At 43.2% G+C, this 18,663-nt stretch overlaps 1 protein-coding gene across 3 annotated transcripts; it reads right to left on the bottom strand.

Annotated features, from left to right (window-relative positions):
* Positions 1–5,816: 5,816 nt before the first annotated feature.
* LOC143358372 (uncharacterized) lies at positions 5,817–17,977 on the bottom strand. 3 transcript variants are annotated; one of them, XM_076795465.1, is made up of 18 exons: positions 17,529–17,977; positions 16,647–16,738; positions 16,393–16,569; positions 16,182–16,321; positions 15,914–16,092; positions 15,708–15,838; positions 15,477–15,596; positions 15,166–15,399; positions 14,952–15,045; positions 14,801–14,876; positions 14,460–14,720; positions 14,203–14,391; positions 13,678–13,833; positions 13,466–13,599; positions 12,735–13,067; positions 10,937–12,650; positions 10,060–10,785; positions 5,817–7,864 (listed from the first exon to the last, which is right to left on the bottom strand). In XM_076795465.1, exons 1-18 carry the CDS (start codon positions 17,886–17,888, stop codon positions 7,659–7,661), a joined length of 5,322 nt encoding a protein of 1,773 aa, XP_076651580.1. In that variant the 5' UTR covers positions 17,889–17,977; the 3' UTR covers positions 5,817–7,658. The 3 variants fall into 3 exon arrangements, with proteins under 3 accessions (XP_076651580.1, XP_076651582.1, XP_076651581.1); XM_076795467.1 differs by having other exon boundaries at positions 14,209–14,391; XM_076795466.1 differs by lacking the exon at positions 15,477–15,596.
* Positions 17,978–18,663: the final 686 nt, after the last annotated feature.

Genomic DNA, 18,663 nt, shown 5'->3' with positions numbered 1-18,663 from the left:
ACACGCCATCCTCGCCCAGTGAACAAAAATTTCTCTATGCTGTTAGGTTATATTTAAGCTCTCTGGCAGAGGGTGGAATCCTCCCCGATTGCCCTGCTATTTTTCTTTCTATCATCCCTCTTTTAAAAAATTGATTTTTCATAATCTACAATTTATTCTTCAATATTTATGATTCCATTGTGAAATCAACTATCTTGGATTGTTAACCCTTCTAAATTCCCAATAAAAAAATTACAATTGCCCCAGTGATTGCTCGTTAAGTAGTGCACACGAATTTCACACCCCTATTAACTTCAAATATATTCTCCTGATAACGGAATCGTCAGCGATGCACTAATTTCTAATGCTTCTTATTTAACAGCTACACTCAGACTGTAATAGTTCTATTTTCGATGACATGGTGTTTCCAATTGTAAGAGCCAGCCGCCGCAGTGCCGCAGATGCGCAGTATGCTGCAAGCAATTTTCGATTAATAAGTTCCAGCTATTTCGGCCGGCGGTAAAAAGTCTAGAACAGAGGCCCGGCTGGGGGAGAAGAAGAAGAAACGGTGATTTCATGGAGTCGGACGAGGAACAGGCCCTTTCCCGGAATCCATGACCGTCTAAATTCAAACCTGAAGGGCAGACGGGACAAGGTCTTGCACAGACAAACCGTCTACCGTGCAGCCTCGCGACATTAACTCCGTTTCCTTTCTTCAGCCCTCGGGAAGGAGATCGAAGGAGGATGGAGGGCACGGCGCGCCGACTATGAAAGCCCTTTTGCGCCTTTAATCGAGAGCCTAACTCAAAGGACCCTCTACCTTTGCTCTCTAAACAATCAACTTGCGGACCGTCCACGGGGGACACGTTTCGTCAAAGATAAATTCCTACTAAAAAATCACACGAAAACGGAGGAGCATCCCCTCTTCTTCCAGCTGATCTAAGACAAAGTAAACATGAAAGCCTAAGCGTTACCAGAGAGAGAGGGGGGGGGGGGGGGACTTTTAAGCCTGGGAGCACAGGACTAATTAATATCTATCTGGGCAGCTTCTCTTTTGTTCTCGTTATCCACCGTCACCGGTGGTCTCCGAGAACAAACAAACGGCTCGCGAAGGGTCGTTGTTCCCGGCCGTAAGTCGGTGCTCTGGCCAGAGGAGCGTTCTGCTCCTTTTAGCCCGGCTACCAACGGCGGAAACATAATGAGGGCGCAAGAATAGTCTTCGGAAAATGACGGGGGGATGGGCGACGGGGAGACGAGAGGTGACTGACAAACGTCCTTAATGAGAGACCGCAACAGCCGGCGCGAGCTTTGGAGAACGCTATGATGAAAAGTCGGCTAACGATCCCACCGATTCCTTCGGAGACGTCGCTAACGACCAGGAACGCGGAACCCGGACCGGCTCAGATACCGTAACCGACGAAATCGAATGTGCTTTCAGCTTTTTCCATTCCTAGAAAATGATCACGTTTCCAAACAGAAAGGAAGCCAGCCCGAGATAGATAAGTAAGGTTATCGAGTGCGCGAGGTTTCATCGCTCAATCATTCGTAACCTGTTCTCGAGTAGGCTAACCGGGGCTGCTGGTATCTTCAGGACACGTTTTACTATAGCCGTTATGGGGCCTGACAAAATGGAGCAGTTGGAACTTCCGGTTTTAGAGAATTTTGAGAATCTTCTTCGGTAAGATGATGAATAATTTCTTCCGTTTTTTTTTTTAAATCAGATTTAAGGCGCGACTTGACAATAGCAGAGTGGAATACGATGTTAATGAAACAATTTTATCTTATTGAACAAAAATGAGAACATCGTTTGGGAAAAACCATCTTCAGAAATAGAATGAATTCCAACTCGTTCGCCAAACCTGTTCATACTTTACTCGTCCAGATGCAAAGAAGAAGGGACAAGAACGTTGTCAGAGCGCAAGAAGAACGATTTCAAGGACAAGATTTCTGGATCACGGACGCCGGCGCGTCTCTTGTCTCGAAGCGAGGGAGCTTCCTCTCGATTTACACCGGAAAAAGATGAAAAGAAAAAAGAAAGAGGAGCGGCACTCCAGCGTTCCGGAACGCCGGCTCATTTATATCCACGAGGAGGAAAGTTCGCGCGACTGTCGGCACCCTGAAGTATGCGCCATCGGCACTCGAGGAAGCTGCTAGACGAGAGGCAACCACTTCACCGGAGGAATTCGAAAACCGTTTATCCGTCGCGAACGATATCCCTCGATCGGAAGAGCAGAGGGGCCACTCGAATTCCGTGCGAGTCGATATTGTCGGGACGACGGTTTTTCTTCTGTTCCGGCGAACCCTTGAAGAGGATCGCGACGCCACACGTGTTGTCTAAGTCGTCCCCCTCCCTCGTCTTCGCTCGTGCCTTCTGTTCCCTTCCACTTTCTTCTATTTTCTCATATTTTTGCCGCTAATGGGACGTCTATGGTCGCCGCTCGACGCGTGCGCCGAACGGAAAACTGAGATCGATTTTTTAATTATTTGCGACTTGCCGAAAGATCGGTTGCTTCGATTTTCTCTGGAAACCGTATTTCAACCGTAGGAGCAGGTAACTGTTTTATTACATGGTTACAGAGGCAGCGGTATCGTGAAACATTGAAAAGTCAGAGGTTCGCGTAAAATGGTGGACGAACCGGGACCGACTGTCGCGACGATTGATGCAACGACTTCGATTCTCACTCGTTATCCTAGATAAAGTTTCCAGGAATCCGGTGAAACCAGCGCGGAAGTAAAAAGTCGCTGGAAACCCGGGAATCAAAATGCATGAGCTTCGAGATCGAATAAATCCCGGGTGGCTGGGGGGGACCGGTTGAGGAAAGAAAACGTGTTGGTCCAGTCTGACACTCTACGCGTAGTAAAATAACTGCGCAGCGAAACTTATACATAAAAATGTTGGAACCTGCAAAGCAACAACAATCTCCACCGTCAGTACCAACGGAATGGTCCGATGACGTTCAAGGAAAACGGAGGCGTCTGGTTCCTTCGGAAGAGTTCCCTGGCTAGCGAGTATTCCCACAAAATCTTTTTTAATCAAAACGAACATTGTCCTAGATTGTCTGAACAATTCAAACTCTGTCGCATATAAATCGTACAACTGAACGACTGTAATTCGGAGGCGAAAAACGGAGGCGTCTAGGTTTCTTCCGAGGAATTCCCTAGCCCGTGTTCCCACGAAATCTGTTTTGACTAAGACCGCGTGTCGTCGCAAAAATATGGCGGTTCCCGGTAATAACATTCGCCGTGATTCCACGTGGAGCGTTCCGAGCATTCGCAGCATTTCGTTTGCAAGAACTATGTCTCGGGCAGCAAAGTAGCTCTCGCGGCCTCGCCACCCGAGATTTTCCCTTTGGCCTTTTTTCCCCTAGCCGATCGTTTCCCGGCTATACGGCGCCGCTCGTACATCTGTGATCGTTCGCAAAATTACCAGCAGACAGATTGCCGATGCTCGCGAAACCGACGTTTCGTCGTGCTCACGATCCTCGGGGAAAAACTGCAGGAATGCCGGCCCGAACGGACGGACGATGAATCGTTAGGCCGCTTCGGACAAATTTTTCAAAGTTCGCCTATAATTGCTAATAATCGCCCTTAGAAACCATTTTACTCTGCCGTGTTACGGGGAACCGGTGCACTTAACTTGCGTGGACGCTGAGCTTTTTCCTTAGGGGATGCTCTTTCGCACGCATTCCGCTGTAATCTTGTAACTTACTTCGTAGTTATCAACGTGCCCGGTCAATTAAAGCGATTTTCTACAAAGTTACAGCTGACGCTTCGAATCAACATTTTCTAGCAGATTTTATAGACGGTCGTGTTGGTGGTTGCTAATAGATTTGATCGCGCTAGAATGCGGCCTTTGTGGCTGGTGCTTCAAATTAACATTTTCTAGGGAATTCCGCGCTTCCGTGGTTGGTAATACATTCGATCAGAATTCAGCTTCTGTAGCCAACGTTACAGGTGGTTAGTCAATTTTTAATTTTCTGAACTACCAACTTCCTGATTCATTGTTAATACATTTTCCCAACAAAGTTACAGCTGGTACGTGAAATTCAATCTTTCTAGGGAATTCCATGACATCTTCGCTGAGACAATTGGAATTCAACTTTCATATTTGTCTCTATAATTTCTTGGAATAAATTGATTTTTCGGTGCGTGCGATTTGTCGCAGAGATTTTTTCAGGCTCTCGGTTCATGTATCACCGGCATAGCAACAATTACGGTAAAACCGCGATGGATGGATTGCCGATGGCCGCAAAACCATTCCGCCGGTCTTGCGACTCACCTGAAGAACCGGAGGAATGCCGGGAAGAAAAAAAGGAGGATGAAACACGTGCGGCTTTTCGTTCGGATACCTCGGGAAACGGGGATTCCTGAAGAGTCGGTTAATAGAGCCGCGGAACAACGCATCCAGGTTAAATGAACTCGTTAATTGTTCTTCCGCAATAGCGCATCGCAATGCGCAGCCGGGTGCATCGGTTTAAATCCACCTGTTGCCAGGTAACTCGGGTCATTTCGAATTCACGCCTGCGAGGGTTTGCGCATCGCAATAACAACGCATTGTCTCGACCCAGGGACTTCTTCATTTCTTTTTAATAACATCCGCGTTTAAACAGCAACTGTAAACATTATGTAAATTATTTTATATCGATCCTCTACAAACAGACCGCGAACTTTAGACGGTCATGACGATAATGAATTTTGCATAAAAATCTTCAGTTCGTCTATAAGTAATACAAACAATTGGTAGACTACGAACTTTATGCATTCATGGCAAAAATATCAACTAATTTAATACCTTTCACGTCTGTGGATGTTATCTAAAAATATGAACGGTAAATAGCATTAAAAAAAATATTATATGCAATTAAATAATGTTTGGAGTTCATTTTGCTATGCAGAGAAATTTTTAAACATCCCTCAGGCGCGTCGAAATTTTTATAGTGGACTAGTGGGGCCATCTAGCGGTGACTATGGTGAACTGAAACACCCGTCATTGTTATATATTATAAATAACCGTTTCTATAAGTTATACGATGTCCTAAAAGAATTTGTATAACACATTTCATTGATATTGAACACGCGCATGAATTTTTCTGTGAAGATTGACCCCCAGTATAAAATTTCAATATCAACCTCTTTAGGAATTATGCAACTGCACTAAGAAGAGCATTTTCCGGGAAACCGGAAGCTAAACGCATCGCGTTCTCTCGCCTCGATTCGATAGAACAGCAGAAGGTGCTGCATGTCCCTCTGGAATAATTCATGCATCGCTTGATGCACACTGCAACGACACCAGCATGAGAAATCACAGCGCCGATCTGGCGCCTGGTCATCGGGAATATGTCAGATCGAGTTGCTCCCTGGTGCATACAAATCATACGAATCCGAATGCAATCTCTTTGTCCATCTCGTTCCCTTTTATGATACCAATTTTACGAATTTTGTACTTTCCCTACTAAAAATACAATCACAATTACAATTATATAATATCTATAAAAATATGCATAATCATATTCACACTTAAAGTTCACAATTAAAATAAAAAAAAAATGTTTAAATTCAGAATTTTTGCGTAGAATTACTTAATAGATTTCTTCCAAAAATTTTCCAATAAAAATAGCAATATCAATTGTGAACCAATAAGTTACCCCTTCTAAAGAAAGAGATCTAAAACTCTAAATAAAGATCTAAATCTACATAAACAGTATAATGCATTTCTTTCGCTCATTCGGAAACCCCGGACTTTGTCGTGGTCCAGAATTTTTAAAAATTGTATCAGTTAACAATTAAAAGCATTGATATAGAGGAAGATAGTTCACGGAAGGAAGTACAATAGGAAGTTCGGTAAAAATGCATATTTGCTTTTATTGAAAAAAAAGAGAGAAAGTGTCTCCGTGTAGGTGTGTCAGTGGTGTTGTGTATCGGACAGAAATCGATCGAGGATCGTGATTCTACGATCACAGCGGCGTCGATACATCACCGACAGTGTGTTCGCTCGTTACCGATACATCCTTCATTAAGTTCATCGCGGAATAATCCAAGGAAACGTCGCAGCGTGACGCGACGTCACGATTCTACGATCTTCCTTGATCCGCGTTCGGATCGAAGGCCGATTAACCAAAACCAGCCTATCGACAGGAGAATTCGTTCCTACTATATTTATAGATATACATATACATACATACACTTTTTCTGCTTTTGTTTTTATTTATAATATAATATATATATCTATATATATACCTATGGCTCGTCTGTATCTCATGAACAAACGCGTCACCCACCCTCGTACATTGTACCCAAGGTGTCTCGGTTTTTAATTCATCTCTCCGCAAAGGAAGAATTGCTATAATTGTTACACGCTCGTCTACTATATTAAAAATATGAAGTCGACTAGGCGCCGACACGACAACGACACGACGACAAATAACGACATTCGTCCCCCCTCGTCGACGACCTTGCGAAACGCCGTACCGCAGCGGCTGCGTACTGCACTGATTTTCCGCATTCTTTCTCGTTTATCTTTCTCCCGTTTAGCAAACGACCGTAATTCGCATATAGGGGCCACCGCGAAAAATCGTCGAAAACCGGAAACGCATTCCCAGTCGGTCGCGTGTTCACTCGCATCGGCCGTGGCAGTATTACACTTATCGTTTGGGCGGCGGTTGGCTCGATGCAAGAACAACAGAACTCTCTTATCGTCCAGAAACTCCGAGCACTATCACGCTTATCGCGTTCCTTCCCGCTTTACATTCTTGGAAAACTCGCGGGAAACGCGTGCGTTCTAGTCCGAGGATTCAGGCTACTAGCATAACGGATTCCTGGACCTCGCCGAGCGACAACGATTCACCTACGCCAATAACTCTCTGCAGGTGGATCAATAAATCTGATGTTATTCGATAATAGTAATAGGGGTCTCGCTTAGAAAATGGCATAGCAATTTTGGCAGTCGTGGCAACCTTATCAATTATTCTACATCCTTACTCGGAAAGTTCACTCGCACAACAAGGTGTTGCTCGAATGGAAGAAACAACGCATAGTTAACACTTTGACAGCGGTTTCTTGATCATCGCTCAATCTTTGAAAGTCCATAGCTGAGTACTTCAGGCTTCTACTATTACAACAGGAGTGAACATAAAAAGTATTGCCCTACCATGCAAGTTCGAACATTGCGGCTACGAATTGAGGAAACTAAAACGCGTCCACTGCAATCAACTATAGACTTTCAAACGACTCTAGCTGCCAAATTGTTAAGCAACCCTCCATCCGTGTGAAGCTTCTACCTAGATACAAATTTTGGCTACCTATAATAACAGACATTAAACATCTCGCGATCCACCTGTTCCCGCGTCTACGTCATTGGCGGTAGCGTTTGTCACTGTGGCAATCAGAAATTGCCCGTTAGCCACGGGAGTCCTCGCGCAGGGGACCCCCTGAATTAGCCTATTCGCCGCCACGTGGAGTCAAGGGAGTCGCTCAGGGTGGTGCTTTACTGACGCTCAAAAATAAAATCGTCAGACAAAATTCCATTCAGAATCATGCATTATTGTCTGCCCGTGAAAAAAGCATGCTGCTTAGGGGATTTTAAGCTCAGTCGCACCCTTAGCAACGGAAAGCTCCCATTGATTCTACGTCGAGCCAACCAACCGAAGTTGAGGGCGTCTAGAGTCGGTATCGTTGGGAAATCAATTGGCGGCGATGACGGCGGCAGCCGCCGCGGACGACGACGACTTCTTCTTCAGCACGATGTCCTTGATGTTCAGGTTGACCTTCTCCTTGCGCGGGGGCGGCACCGATTGCAGGCAAAACCTCTTGAACGCCTCCAGCTCCCGTTCAGCGTCGTCCATCTCCCCGTCCTCGAGGTCTATATCTTTGGGCGTGAATACGCTCTCTGTAAAAGACACGCTCTAAATACTAGAGGTTGATGGCTCCTCGTGGAGATAGAGGTTTTGGGGGGAAACAGGGGACAGAATTAAAGTTTGCTGTGCATATAGTCCTGGAGTATCATTGTTTTCTTATTTCTCTCTTTGGTTCAGCCTGCTACTGCTCGAGTATGGGGTCGTACAAATTGAAAAGAAGCTATGTGGGGTGAGTTACACCCACAAGCCAGACTCCCATAATTTTTAAGACAGGAAGAAGTGATCTTGAGTTGATCTTCAAATCATCCTGAATAGTATAGTGTAATCATCTCTTTTGTTACCATCGTTTAACCCACGAGTTAAAACATAATTTGTTGATGTAAAGAATAAAGCAGAATTTGGTGATTTATCATCCGAGGATTCTTTATGTAGTTATTTTTTGGCCCTCGGTTTAAAGAAAGTGGACAGTCAAGATTTTACAGTCTCTGAATGATCAATGTACAAGGCATGAAGGGTTGAAGATCCTGTTCTTTCAGTCTCCAAAATTGTGAGAGTCATTCAAATGGCTTGTCTGAGGTGGATCACCCTGTAGAGAACCAAAGAAGCCTAATGAATCTTGGGTAGCGAAGAACGTCCTATGAAAAAGAGAAAAGTAGAAGATCAAGTGTATGCGTGTATGAGAAAGAAATAGAGAAGAGGAGAGAATGAAGAGATAAAGAGAGAGATGACACTTGAGATTTGGTCTGTCTATCATTTTGAGTGACCGACAGGGAAAAAGAGATTAGAAACGTTTGGGAAAAATAATAAAAATCTCTTTTTATTAAAACACGTCATCCAGTCGATTAAAAAAATATTCGATCTCATCATTCGCCTATACTTTTTTGGTCAGTTCTGGTATCACGATCAAATGATCAAGTGGCAGACAAGTTGACTGTCATGGTCAACGAACTTGGGCTAAACGTGACTCTCTCTCGCTCTTTCTCGAGTGACCGACGTATCTTTTCTTTATCTGTCCTTTCTCTTTCCGCAGTCGACTGTGTATGTGACAGCAGATGTGCAGAATCGAGTCGGTCGATCGAGGTCTAAACAGATCTAGAATCAGAGATCTCTAACTGTCATGCTCCCGTCGAGAGTTCCGCGTGCTTACGACCATCGTTGGCTTTCTAGGAGGAATTGCCACCCCTGGCAGAAAGGGATCGATCAGGATCATGTACTTGACCATGAAAAAAATGATTAAGAGAGACTTTTTACAACTACACGGTTGATGATTTTCAGAACCACTGAACGGTTCGTTTAACAATTATTAAAAATATATTTTTGAAGGCACTTCCTATATACACACCAGTCTTCATGTAGTTCTTAATGGAGCAACTATAAATGAATTGCCAAAGATTGAGTAGGTAACGCCAGCACTACTAAATGGAACACAATGATCCATCACAAAGTTTTAAACTTATAAATACTCTGCCAAACATAAAATCATAGTAGTATCAACTGCAGCATGAAAATTCGACATTCGGATTGCATTCGACAGAGAGGTCACCTGGATCATCCAACAAAACAAGTCGTTGGCACGCGCGAACACCGAAAAGAAAATAAAGAAAAGATAGTGCTCACTGGCCAGAGTTTCTTCCAGACCGATCCCCTGAGAAATTCGTGGCGGCCAATTCGAGGAGATCCCGACTGTGTATCATCTGGTATTTGAATAAATCTTTTGACCTAGTCTCGTCCTAACGCGGACCTCGTCTGTCCACTCCTGACGAAACGAAACGAAAGAAAAACCGTCGTCAGTACGATCCAGCCTACACGCTCGTGTGTCCGGAGACTCAATACTGGCTGTGTTGTAAATTTATGGATTCTGTGTGTCAGCAACAATCAAGTCAATTCAACTAACTCTAGTGCCGGGGGCGAGGAATGCTGCCCGGGTGTGTTGGTGTGCGTTTGAATCATTCCACGTCAAATCGTGACAGAGATTCGATTCCAAATGACATAACGATCCAGCGTAATTAATATTAGGGACGAATTCGAAGTCATCGAAACAATGACTTAAACTCACCCTAATATCCATTGCACCATCTCGTACCTCATTTTGAACAACATCTCTGACATTGATTTAACGCGAAATGACCCGCAAATGTTTATGTGTGTCTGTGCGTGTCTGTTAAGGAAAACAAAAAATGAAAGAAGCAAATTTACATGTTAAACTTTGATTATTGTTGTTTCTCACCAACGAGGTTCCAGTCATCGCCGCACTGTCTCGTGCCGGTTCCGCGTTTTTTCTTTTTCTTGCTCTTCCCGTTACTCGACGCCACTATCGAAGCGTTTATCGCTTCCCGGACCGCCGTTTTCGCGCTCTGTACAGCCTTTATGCTCGTCTCTGTCCTCACCTTCGTCAGGGTCACGCTGGTTCCCTTCAGATTGATACCGTTTTCCGGTATCGGCTGACCGTTGGTCACCTTGCTGATCTGAATGTTAGCCAGATCGCTGAGAGTCGTGCAGTCTGGGGTCAGTCTACTTCTCAGTTCGGCAAGACTCGACGGGATAATACCGTTAGTATGTTTCAGGTTCGGACCGTCGGCCGAGGTCCTCGTGGACAGGTCACCTTTAACTATGTAATCAGGCTTCGGAGGGGACGTGAGCCCCGCGTTGATCGCTTGTTGCAACGCTGGACTCCTAATGGTCACCATGCCATTTTCGGAAACTTTTATGATAGCTGCCTGTTGGGTCGGTGGAACCTTCATCGGACCAAACGCAGGATTCCTTATTGTTACCATGTTCGTGTTAGGGTTGTGCAGTATTCTGGCAGGTTCGTCGGTATCCTCGTTCACAAAGGGGTCGTTGTTCTGCGTTGCTGTCTGATTGTTGCTGTTAGCAGAGTTAGCTGTGTTTTTGTTCTTTTTTTTCTTCTTCTTCCCGGTTGTGCTCAAATTTTGTTGCATCTCCTTAGGCACATCTATATGAATCACAAAGGAAAGTTATACAGGGTGATTCAGCTAAGTGTGCCACCTAAATTGCTACTAAATTATTTGGTGTGTGAAAAACTGGTTGAAACTAAAATAAAAATAAAAACAGACATAATGACCTACTCCCTATATAGTACTCACCTTTTTCCGTGGACTTGGGAAGAAGGTCTTGCTTCAGTTTCCCAGTGTCCACCACAATCACGTTGCCTCCCGCCTGAGGGCTCGAATAACTGGATTGGACGCTGCTCATTGGGGCCGCGATTATAGTGGTTTGCTTGGGAGGGTTCACCGGCTTGGGCAGCGGGGCTGACCTGATTGGTAATGGCTTGGCAGGGGCATCGACCTTCGTTATTGTAATGCCAGGCGGTAGCTTCAAGTTTTCGATGTTGATCTTCGAGTTCGCACTGATGTCCTTGAACTGGCTGCTCAAAGGCGAGTTAACTCGTTCCGTAGCAGCAGGTTGAATTTCGGAGCGCTGCTTCACAGTCGGCTGCGAGGGTATCTTACACTGTATCTTCTGATTATCATTTTTCGTTTGTTTACACGTCGCGTTAGCACTCGCGTTTTTATTGCTCTTGTTGGAATTGAACTGATTGCTTTTGTCCTGTTCCTGACCCTTTGTCTTCTTATTGTTTTCATTGTTGAGATTCGGAGACGACTTCTGGGAAACAGGGGTTTGCGGCGGAGTGTTTATTTTATTCTGTTTCTTGCTGGACACGTTTTGCTGCTGATTCTTATTTTTGTTTACCGTGTTCTGCTGTAAAACATTCTCTTTGTTCTCAGTATTCTTCTTATCTTTCTTCGACTTCTTCGTCTCGGTTATATTCTGCTGTTGCACCTTCTTCTCATCTTTTCCTTTAGTCTTGTCGCTGTTCCCTTGTTTGACGTTCTTGTTATCACACATTTTATTTTGCGAATGTTGTTTTGAATTGTTTGTCTGTTGAGCCTTATTTCCCTGTTGCAACGAGTTGTTGTTATTACTGTTAGTATTGTTGTTGTTGTTGTTGTTGTTATTTGCTTTGGTTTTCTTCTTCTTCCCGCTGATGTTCTGGTTCTGCTCGTTCTCCAACTTGGGAAGGGAGACCTCCTTGGTCTGTCCATTCACCAGCGTGAACAACACCTTGTCCTCGGCCGGCGTTTGACCCTTCAGCGTGATCGTGACCGTTGGTTCCGCGCTGTTCGACTCCATCACCCTCTTTATGGTGACCATCTGGGGCTGGTTCTCAACCTGAACCGGTTTCTTTATTTCCTTCGCCTTCGCTTCCTCCAGTTTCTTCAATTCTTTCTTCTGCTTCTTCCTCTCTTTCTTCGTCAATTTTTTCTCGTTCAGGTCCACCGCCAGCAATTTCTCCGTACCGCTTGTGTTACTTTTCGCGTTCGTACCGTTGGTACTTGTCAACACCTTGTTATTCTTATTAACAATCTCGGCTTTGTCAGGTTTTCCGGTCGACTTATTCGTTTGGCCAGCGGCCATCGTCTTCTCCGTTTTATTCGAATTAATACTTTTGTTCTTCGCGTTTATATTCACAGGTGCAGCCTTCGTTTTGCTATTTATACTAATGGTACTACTACTACTACTGCTGCTACAGCTACTGCTACTAGTGTTGCTACTATTGCTACAAACTTCTTGCTTGTCTTTCTTTTTATTACTTAATTGCTTTACAGTCGGCAACACTACTGGCGGTGACGTGGGTAAAATAGATACTTCGGGCAGATTACACTGAGGTAATAATCTTTGAGGAACGGGTTTCTGCGGATCTACGACTGTGATCGTCACTTCCGGCGTCTTTTTCTGTAATTCTATCAGTTTCTGCCTCTCCGCCTCATGCCTATCTCTTTTTAATTTTTCTTCCACCTGTTGTACAAAATAAATTATATTCAAATTATGGCACAGAACGCACACCTTTTGCAGAAATGTTTCGAATTTATATCAACAAACCTTCCGCTGCTTCTGCCTGGCCTTCTTCTCCGCTTTCTTATTATTATCCTTTTTCCCATTCTGATTCCCTTCGATAAACTCCAACAACTCCTCCAAGTCCCTCTGGTCCCTCTGATCCTGTTGGACTGTTAGGGTAGCGGAGACTGGAGTATTAGACCTAGGCGCCGTGTTGGCCACTGTCTTCGTTTCCGGATTCGTGTTCGTCGACGACTCCGAGGAACTCTTTGAAGGGCTACACGTAGCTTTACATTTTTTGGCCTTCTTCTTGGTCAACAACTGCCTTAACCTTTCTCTCATTTCATTGTAATTCCTACTAACCGGCGCTACAGAAGGCTACAAGAAATTATTGAAAATAAAATCATGATTCGCAATAAATCGAATTGTTAAAATTTATTAATCAATTTTCCAGATAAATTATTTCTTTTAGTGAAGACGATAACGATAACCATAATGATTGTCAAAAATCATCTTGATTTTTTCATTTTAGTCCACCCTGAAATTTGGAATCATCGGCAGCAGTAAGATACGATTTTTAAACATGTATTTATTGTGGGCTAGATAGAACCAAGAAACAAGTAATAAAAAAATTGTTCTGTATGACCAAACAGTAGGTAAATGAATTGCAAAAAAATTTTTAACGTAGGACATACCATGGCTTTGGAAAAATTCGTAAAAATCGATTAATTTTTCAGCGTATACATGAGGCAGCCCCCTTAATGGTTTGTACTTACAACTCCGTGTCCGAACACTTCGCAGTAGCAACAGTCACAATGCCTACTCGAGTCTCTTTGTGCTGAACTACTGGTCGAACAGGAGTCCTCCTGACTGCTTCCGGAATCAGAACAATCGCCGTCCCCGGAACTCACTGAAAGCGAAATATAAAATACAATAAGTTACAATTATGAAATCGGGTATAAATAGAATTGTCGTGCGGTGTACTAACAGTCATTACACGACACTCTTTTGATGTGCTCGACGTTGGCCTGTTTGTGACACGCGTGCGACGAATGAGCGTTGTGTGTGTGAGATCTGTGAGGGGGAGCCGCGTTTTTAACCAGGTCCGGAAGAGGTCCGTGCGTGTGTGGAGGATGAGTTGTACCTGTTTGTAAAAAATCATACATCAAGTTTTACGAGGTTATTGTACAACAGGGACTTTAATCTACAAATCCATAGAGATTCGAGTCGTGAACAAAATTTTTTGAACTCCGGTAGGGACGTTTCAATTTGTAAAACGTTTCCAAGTATGACATTACAATTCTATAAATTATGTAATTACGTCATTATTTACATGAAAGGGTACAGCCGGATAAGGTATGTAATGTTGTGCAAACTTTGAACCCTATATCTCGACCGGGATGATAGATACGGGGTAAAATGGAAAAAATTAGTTTTCATTAGTTTAGTGCCCTCTTCAAGTTATTTAATCGAATGAACTGATTGAAGTCGAATGGAACGATTCACCACTTACACCTACCCTGATGTGTTGGATGATTGTGAGCGGTGTTCGGCGTCTGCGTGGTAGAGTGTCTGGTCTGCGTTTGAGCGGATTGCGTAGAACCAGATTTAACAGCCGGTTTACTTGGCTCTGGGTTCGTCTTCACGGTCGTAGGAGATACAGGCTTCGGATGGTTGTTCGCCGCAGCCGTTTCAGGTACAGCTAACGATATTATCAACGTTTATAATCATGGTAACGACAAAATTTCCGTTGGTGTTTTTCATAATTACATTTCGTTAGGCAGGGGCAGGTGTCCCATTTCCGTTTCGAGTTCAATAAACACGGACACGGAGGATTCTCTAATACTTCTTTCTTCCGCTCCGTTATTTCCCTAACGTGCTGATACACGCACGAACAAGGCTGCGGTTCGGTTCTCAGATCCGTATCCTCCCGTGTACTTTTCACTTCGATCCCGTCGATCTTCGCCTCTTTCGACTCCATTGGATCCGCTTTTTTCTTCACCTGTGTCGCCGAACAATTCGCTGTGTCTTCTAAAAATGTAATTCGAAGCAATGACCAACGCGATTCAACGGACAATCATTTAATTACCGCGTCCCCAACGATACTTTACCTAAAAAACCATTAATGAGTTGTGAAAATGGATTTTCTATTGGTAGTCCTATACTTTCGGTGTCGTATTTATTCACCTGTGGATTAATAGTTAATTTGGTTAGTTAATTTGGGAAATCAAGTAATGTTAATGGGATGTAAATTCTTCTCACGTTAGGCGACATTGGAGATCCTGTACACGTGTGAAACTCGCAACATTTCCCCTCTTTCGCGTTGCTTTCTAAGCACCCTCCTTCGCTGTGAGTCCTGCAAAGCGAATTTACATGTAATAGAAGTTGTTTAAAATTAGTGGACAGTTTATTAGAAAGCATAAGATTATATTATGTTTTAACGCTTCAGCTGCAAATACTAATTGAATTTTCTTACCCATTCGCATAAATAGCCGTAGCCACAGCGTCTGCCGTCTCTGCCACTTTATAAAGTTGGTCTTTGTTCAAATCTTCTAACAAAATTTGAACCATTTCGGCAGACGAGGGCATATTCAGCGAATCCAGACTGAAGTCCGAAGTTGGACTTATTGGCCTACTATCCATTTCAGTGATGGTAACTTTCTCCTGCGACTCAAGCGTCGGCAATTGACCATCAGCTTCTGGCAATTCGCTGTAACAAAAATACAACACTGTAGCACTAATCTAAAAACTTGGAAGAATTTTGTTTCGTATTATATCACAACGTACTTTCCGCTATCGAACGACTTGTTCGACATACGTTGCTCCATAAATTTCCTAGTCACCGAAAACAATTCCCAAGTATTCCATATTTGCCTAAGGCTGGTCATTCGAACTGCTTGTTCTGCACTGAAATGTGTGCTGTTTATGAAACTCTGATCATACATTCATTCACCTGCTCTAAAGCTACCGACCGCTTCTGCTCGCATCGAACAGAAAATAATCTCTAAAATTGCTTACTTGTATTTGTCCATCCATGGTTCAGTGTCCGGCCACAGATCCCTAATTTTCGTCATTTTATCGTCAAACGCTAAATACCGATGTACAAGACCTTGATACTTTGAGTCTTTCAAAGGCAATAGTTTCCGTAACTACAGAAACGAAGAAAACATTTATTCCTGTCGGTATTGTTTGATTACTTTACTATGATGTTTTCATATATTTACCTCTCCGATAAAAGGAGACAAATTATTTTGTAACATCGGGTCATCGTATACATAGATCTGATATAACTTTTTAATGAAACAGTCCCACGTGAACTTGCACAAATAACCCTTCAAAGGTTTTACTAATTCAGAAATTTGTGATGCTGTCGATATCAATGCATCATAATCATCTAAGAGACCTGCACATATAACACATATGTGTAAGGTCAGTTACATACAGTGGCTAAGAAAAATGTTGTAATCATAAGATAAAAGCTGTTCAAGCTACCTGTAAGAAAAGTTTCTGCTAAATTATTTACACTATGATCACGTAGAATAGCTATCAATCGAACTTTTACTTCTACAACAAATTCTCGCGCCTGACTCACTAGCCTCATGGATAACTGTTCGGAGTCCCAATTGCACAATCTGAAAAAGATGAATCACATTTAAATCTACTGAATTCGTATCGTGGGCAGAAAATCATTCCTCGTACTTACTGTAAAACAATCTCATGCATATTGTCCATAGAAAGTGCATTCTGTGGCGACTGCAAGCTTCCCAGATTGTGGGAGGCTTCCAGAGCAACATTGAAAGAGGCACGCATATACTGTTGCAATTCTGTCCACAGGTTCTGGAACTTCATGAACTTCTGCAATTCCTCCCTACACAGATCTCTGCAATAAAAATGAATCGTGTTAAAATTCTCTATTTTTTCATTCAATCTGAATCGTTCGAAAATGGGGATAGTTACCTTCTTACTTTATATGTATCCCTTTGCGCATACCCAGGATCCCTTGCACCTTTTATGAAAGCATTCACGGTGTTCATGTCTATTGCTACATTCTGAAAGCAGAACAATTGATAATAATCAACTCTGGAGAAGCAGAACAGAATGTTCTATTCGAAACTGATGTAAAATGATTGATCCAAATGTTTTATAAAAGTGTTCATAAATTGAATTTCCATTTACATCAGCTTGAATTGTCTTTGTTCGTTAACTTGTTAACGAGGGAGCAAAGGAGTGAATTTACCACTATCGTAACAAATACAACATGTAACAACGCGTGTCTGGTATAATTACAACTACAAAAAATACAAAAACAGACTCTCCAACGGACGAGCAAACAAAGTAAAAAATATAGAAGAGCGAAAACAAATTACAACCTAACGGTACTATTCTATATTATTACTGTACACACAAATTCAAATTCTATTCAATGGTACAATACGTAATGCTACTTTGAAATTAGAGAAAAAATAAGGATCTTTCACAAATCCGTCTTATCCATTGTGGTTTATGATCTTTACCGTAAAAAAAAAGAGTGAAAAACATTGTATTGACACAATGACAATGAAAAAACGAGTGAAACATTGACTCGGAACTACGTACGCGTGATGTCCGAGGTTCGGCGACGAGTTAATTCGTCATGCGTGATGGAGGTGCATTTCCCGATGACGAGTTAACTCGTCGTCCCCGGTGCGAACAGGTTAAGATAGATGGAAGAAGAGGACTCACGAGTGTGGAATATTAATGTATACTAAACCTATCGTTCTTCCGCGAAAGTAATATCGATGGTTTATGATCGATGGCACTCGGAGGGGGTGCAATTACATTGGGTGATGGTGAACGTACCGCGTCAGGGACCAAGTCCGCGACGACAGGCGACCTGACAGCGTCGCTCTCGTAATCGTCGACCAGGTCTACCTCCTGTCGCGTTTCCTCGTTGTCTGCAGCGGTGCGGGTGTCGCGAGGTGCATCGTCTGCGTGTTTCTTGGCGAGAACGTCACCCATCGCTACTACGTTGCTTTCTCTCGTCCTATTGCATTGACCGTCCTCACCGTCGCTGCCGCTCATTCTATCACCGCGTGGTGCAACTGGTACACCAAGTAGATCGTTCGCGAGCACTCGAACCGGGCCACACGGCAATCGATACGGTTTTCCACGGGTTTTACTTGGAACCGCGTAAACACCTAAACCGCATTCAATCAACATTCGCTCAATATGGCGTCTCGCGTGCTCGTCCCATAGTTCACCGCCCTGACACCAGGCGACGCGATTCGGCGGTTGCGCACAGTGGTTCGGTCAATGGACGATAATCAAAAGTTCGCGGTGTCAGGTCTCAAAAATCCATTGTGACATAAGTATTACAACCTATTTCTTAAAAGAAGAAACTTCGGGTTATCCACGGTAATAGTACATCTTTGCATTATGTCCGTGAAACATTGTGCGACTCGTGATTTGATGACACGCCCTTTTCTCTTCTTAAAATCATCAGCAAAGTTAAATGTTTCCTGACAACTCTGGTATCGTCCTTTCGAAAACATCTCATTGTACGTAAGTACAAAAGCAAAATTAGTTGCTTACATTGAAACGATTATTTCCAGTTGTATATGTTAGCCTACATCTTGGACACTGCTTTTATTTTATATGGAAGAAGTGAACTACTCAGAGTTGTGAAATGGTATTTATTTGACAACACATAGGAATTGTATGTGATTTGTGAGAACCATAATTCCCGCGGATGAAGACCTATAGCGTCATCTATAAGAAAAACGTTCTCGAACCACAGACGAGGTATGGGAGTAGACCAATCACCATATGGGGTTTCGTGTCTCACGATCTGAAATACCGACAGCGTTAACAACAACTAGATTTCTTACGCCCTCTACGCTGACGAACGATAAATCTTGTAACTAGATCGACGAGAACTTTAGCCCATATACCTATGATAAATGATGAAGATACGACTCTGAACCCAATACACGAC

The sequence above is a fragment of the Halictus rubicundus genome, chromosome 10 (assembly GCF_050948215.1).
Source record: "Halictus rubicundus isolate RS-2024b chromosome 10, iyHalRubi1_principal, whole genome shotgun sequence".
NCBI classification, from domain to species: Eukaryota; Metazoa; Arthropoda; class Insecta; order Hymenoptera; family Halictidae; genus Halictus; species Halictus rubicundus.
Note: the sequence above shows the minus strand (reverse complement) of the source record. Positions and strands in the feature narration are given on the sequence as shown.

Bases quoted from the DNA above. Each gene is read 5' to 3' on its own strand.
- LOC143358372 (XM_076795465.1), bottom strand. From the start codon at position 17,888: ATGTTGATTGAATGCGGTTTAGGTGTTTACGCGGTTCCAAGTAAAACC. The intron at 16,570-16,646 runs GTAACTATCCCC...TTTTTATTGCAG, and splicing joins GATACATATAAAGTAAGAAG to AGATCTGTGTAGGGAGGAAT. The intron at 15,839-15,913 runs GTAAATATATGA...TCGTTTCTGTAG, and splicing joins TGTCTCCTTTTATCGGAGAG to TTACGGAAACTATTGCCTTT.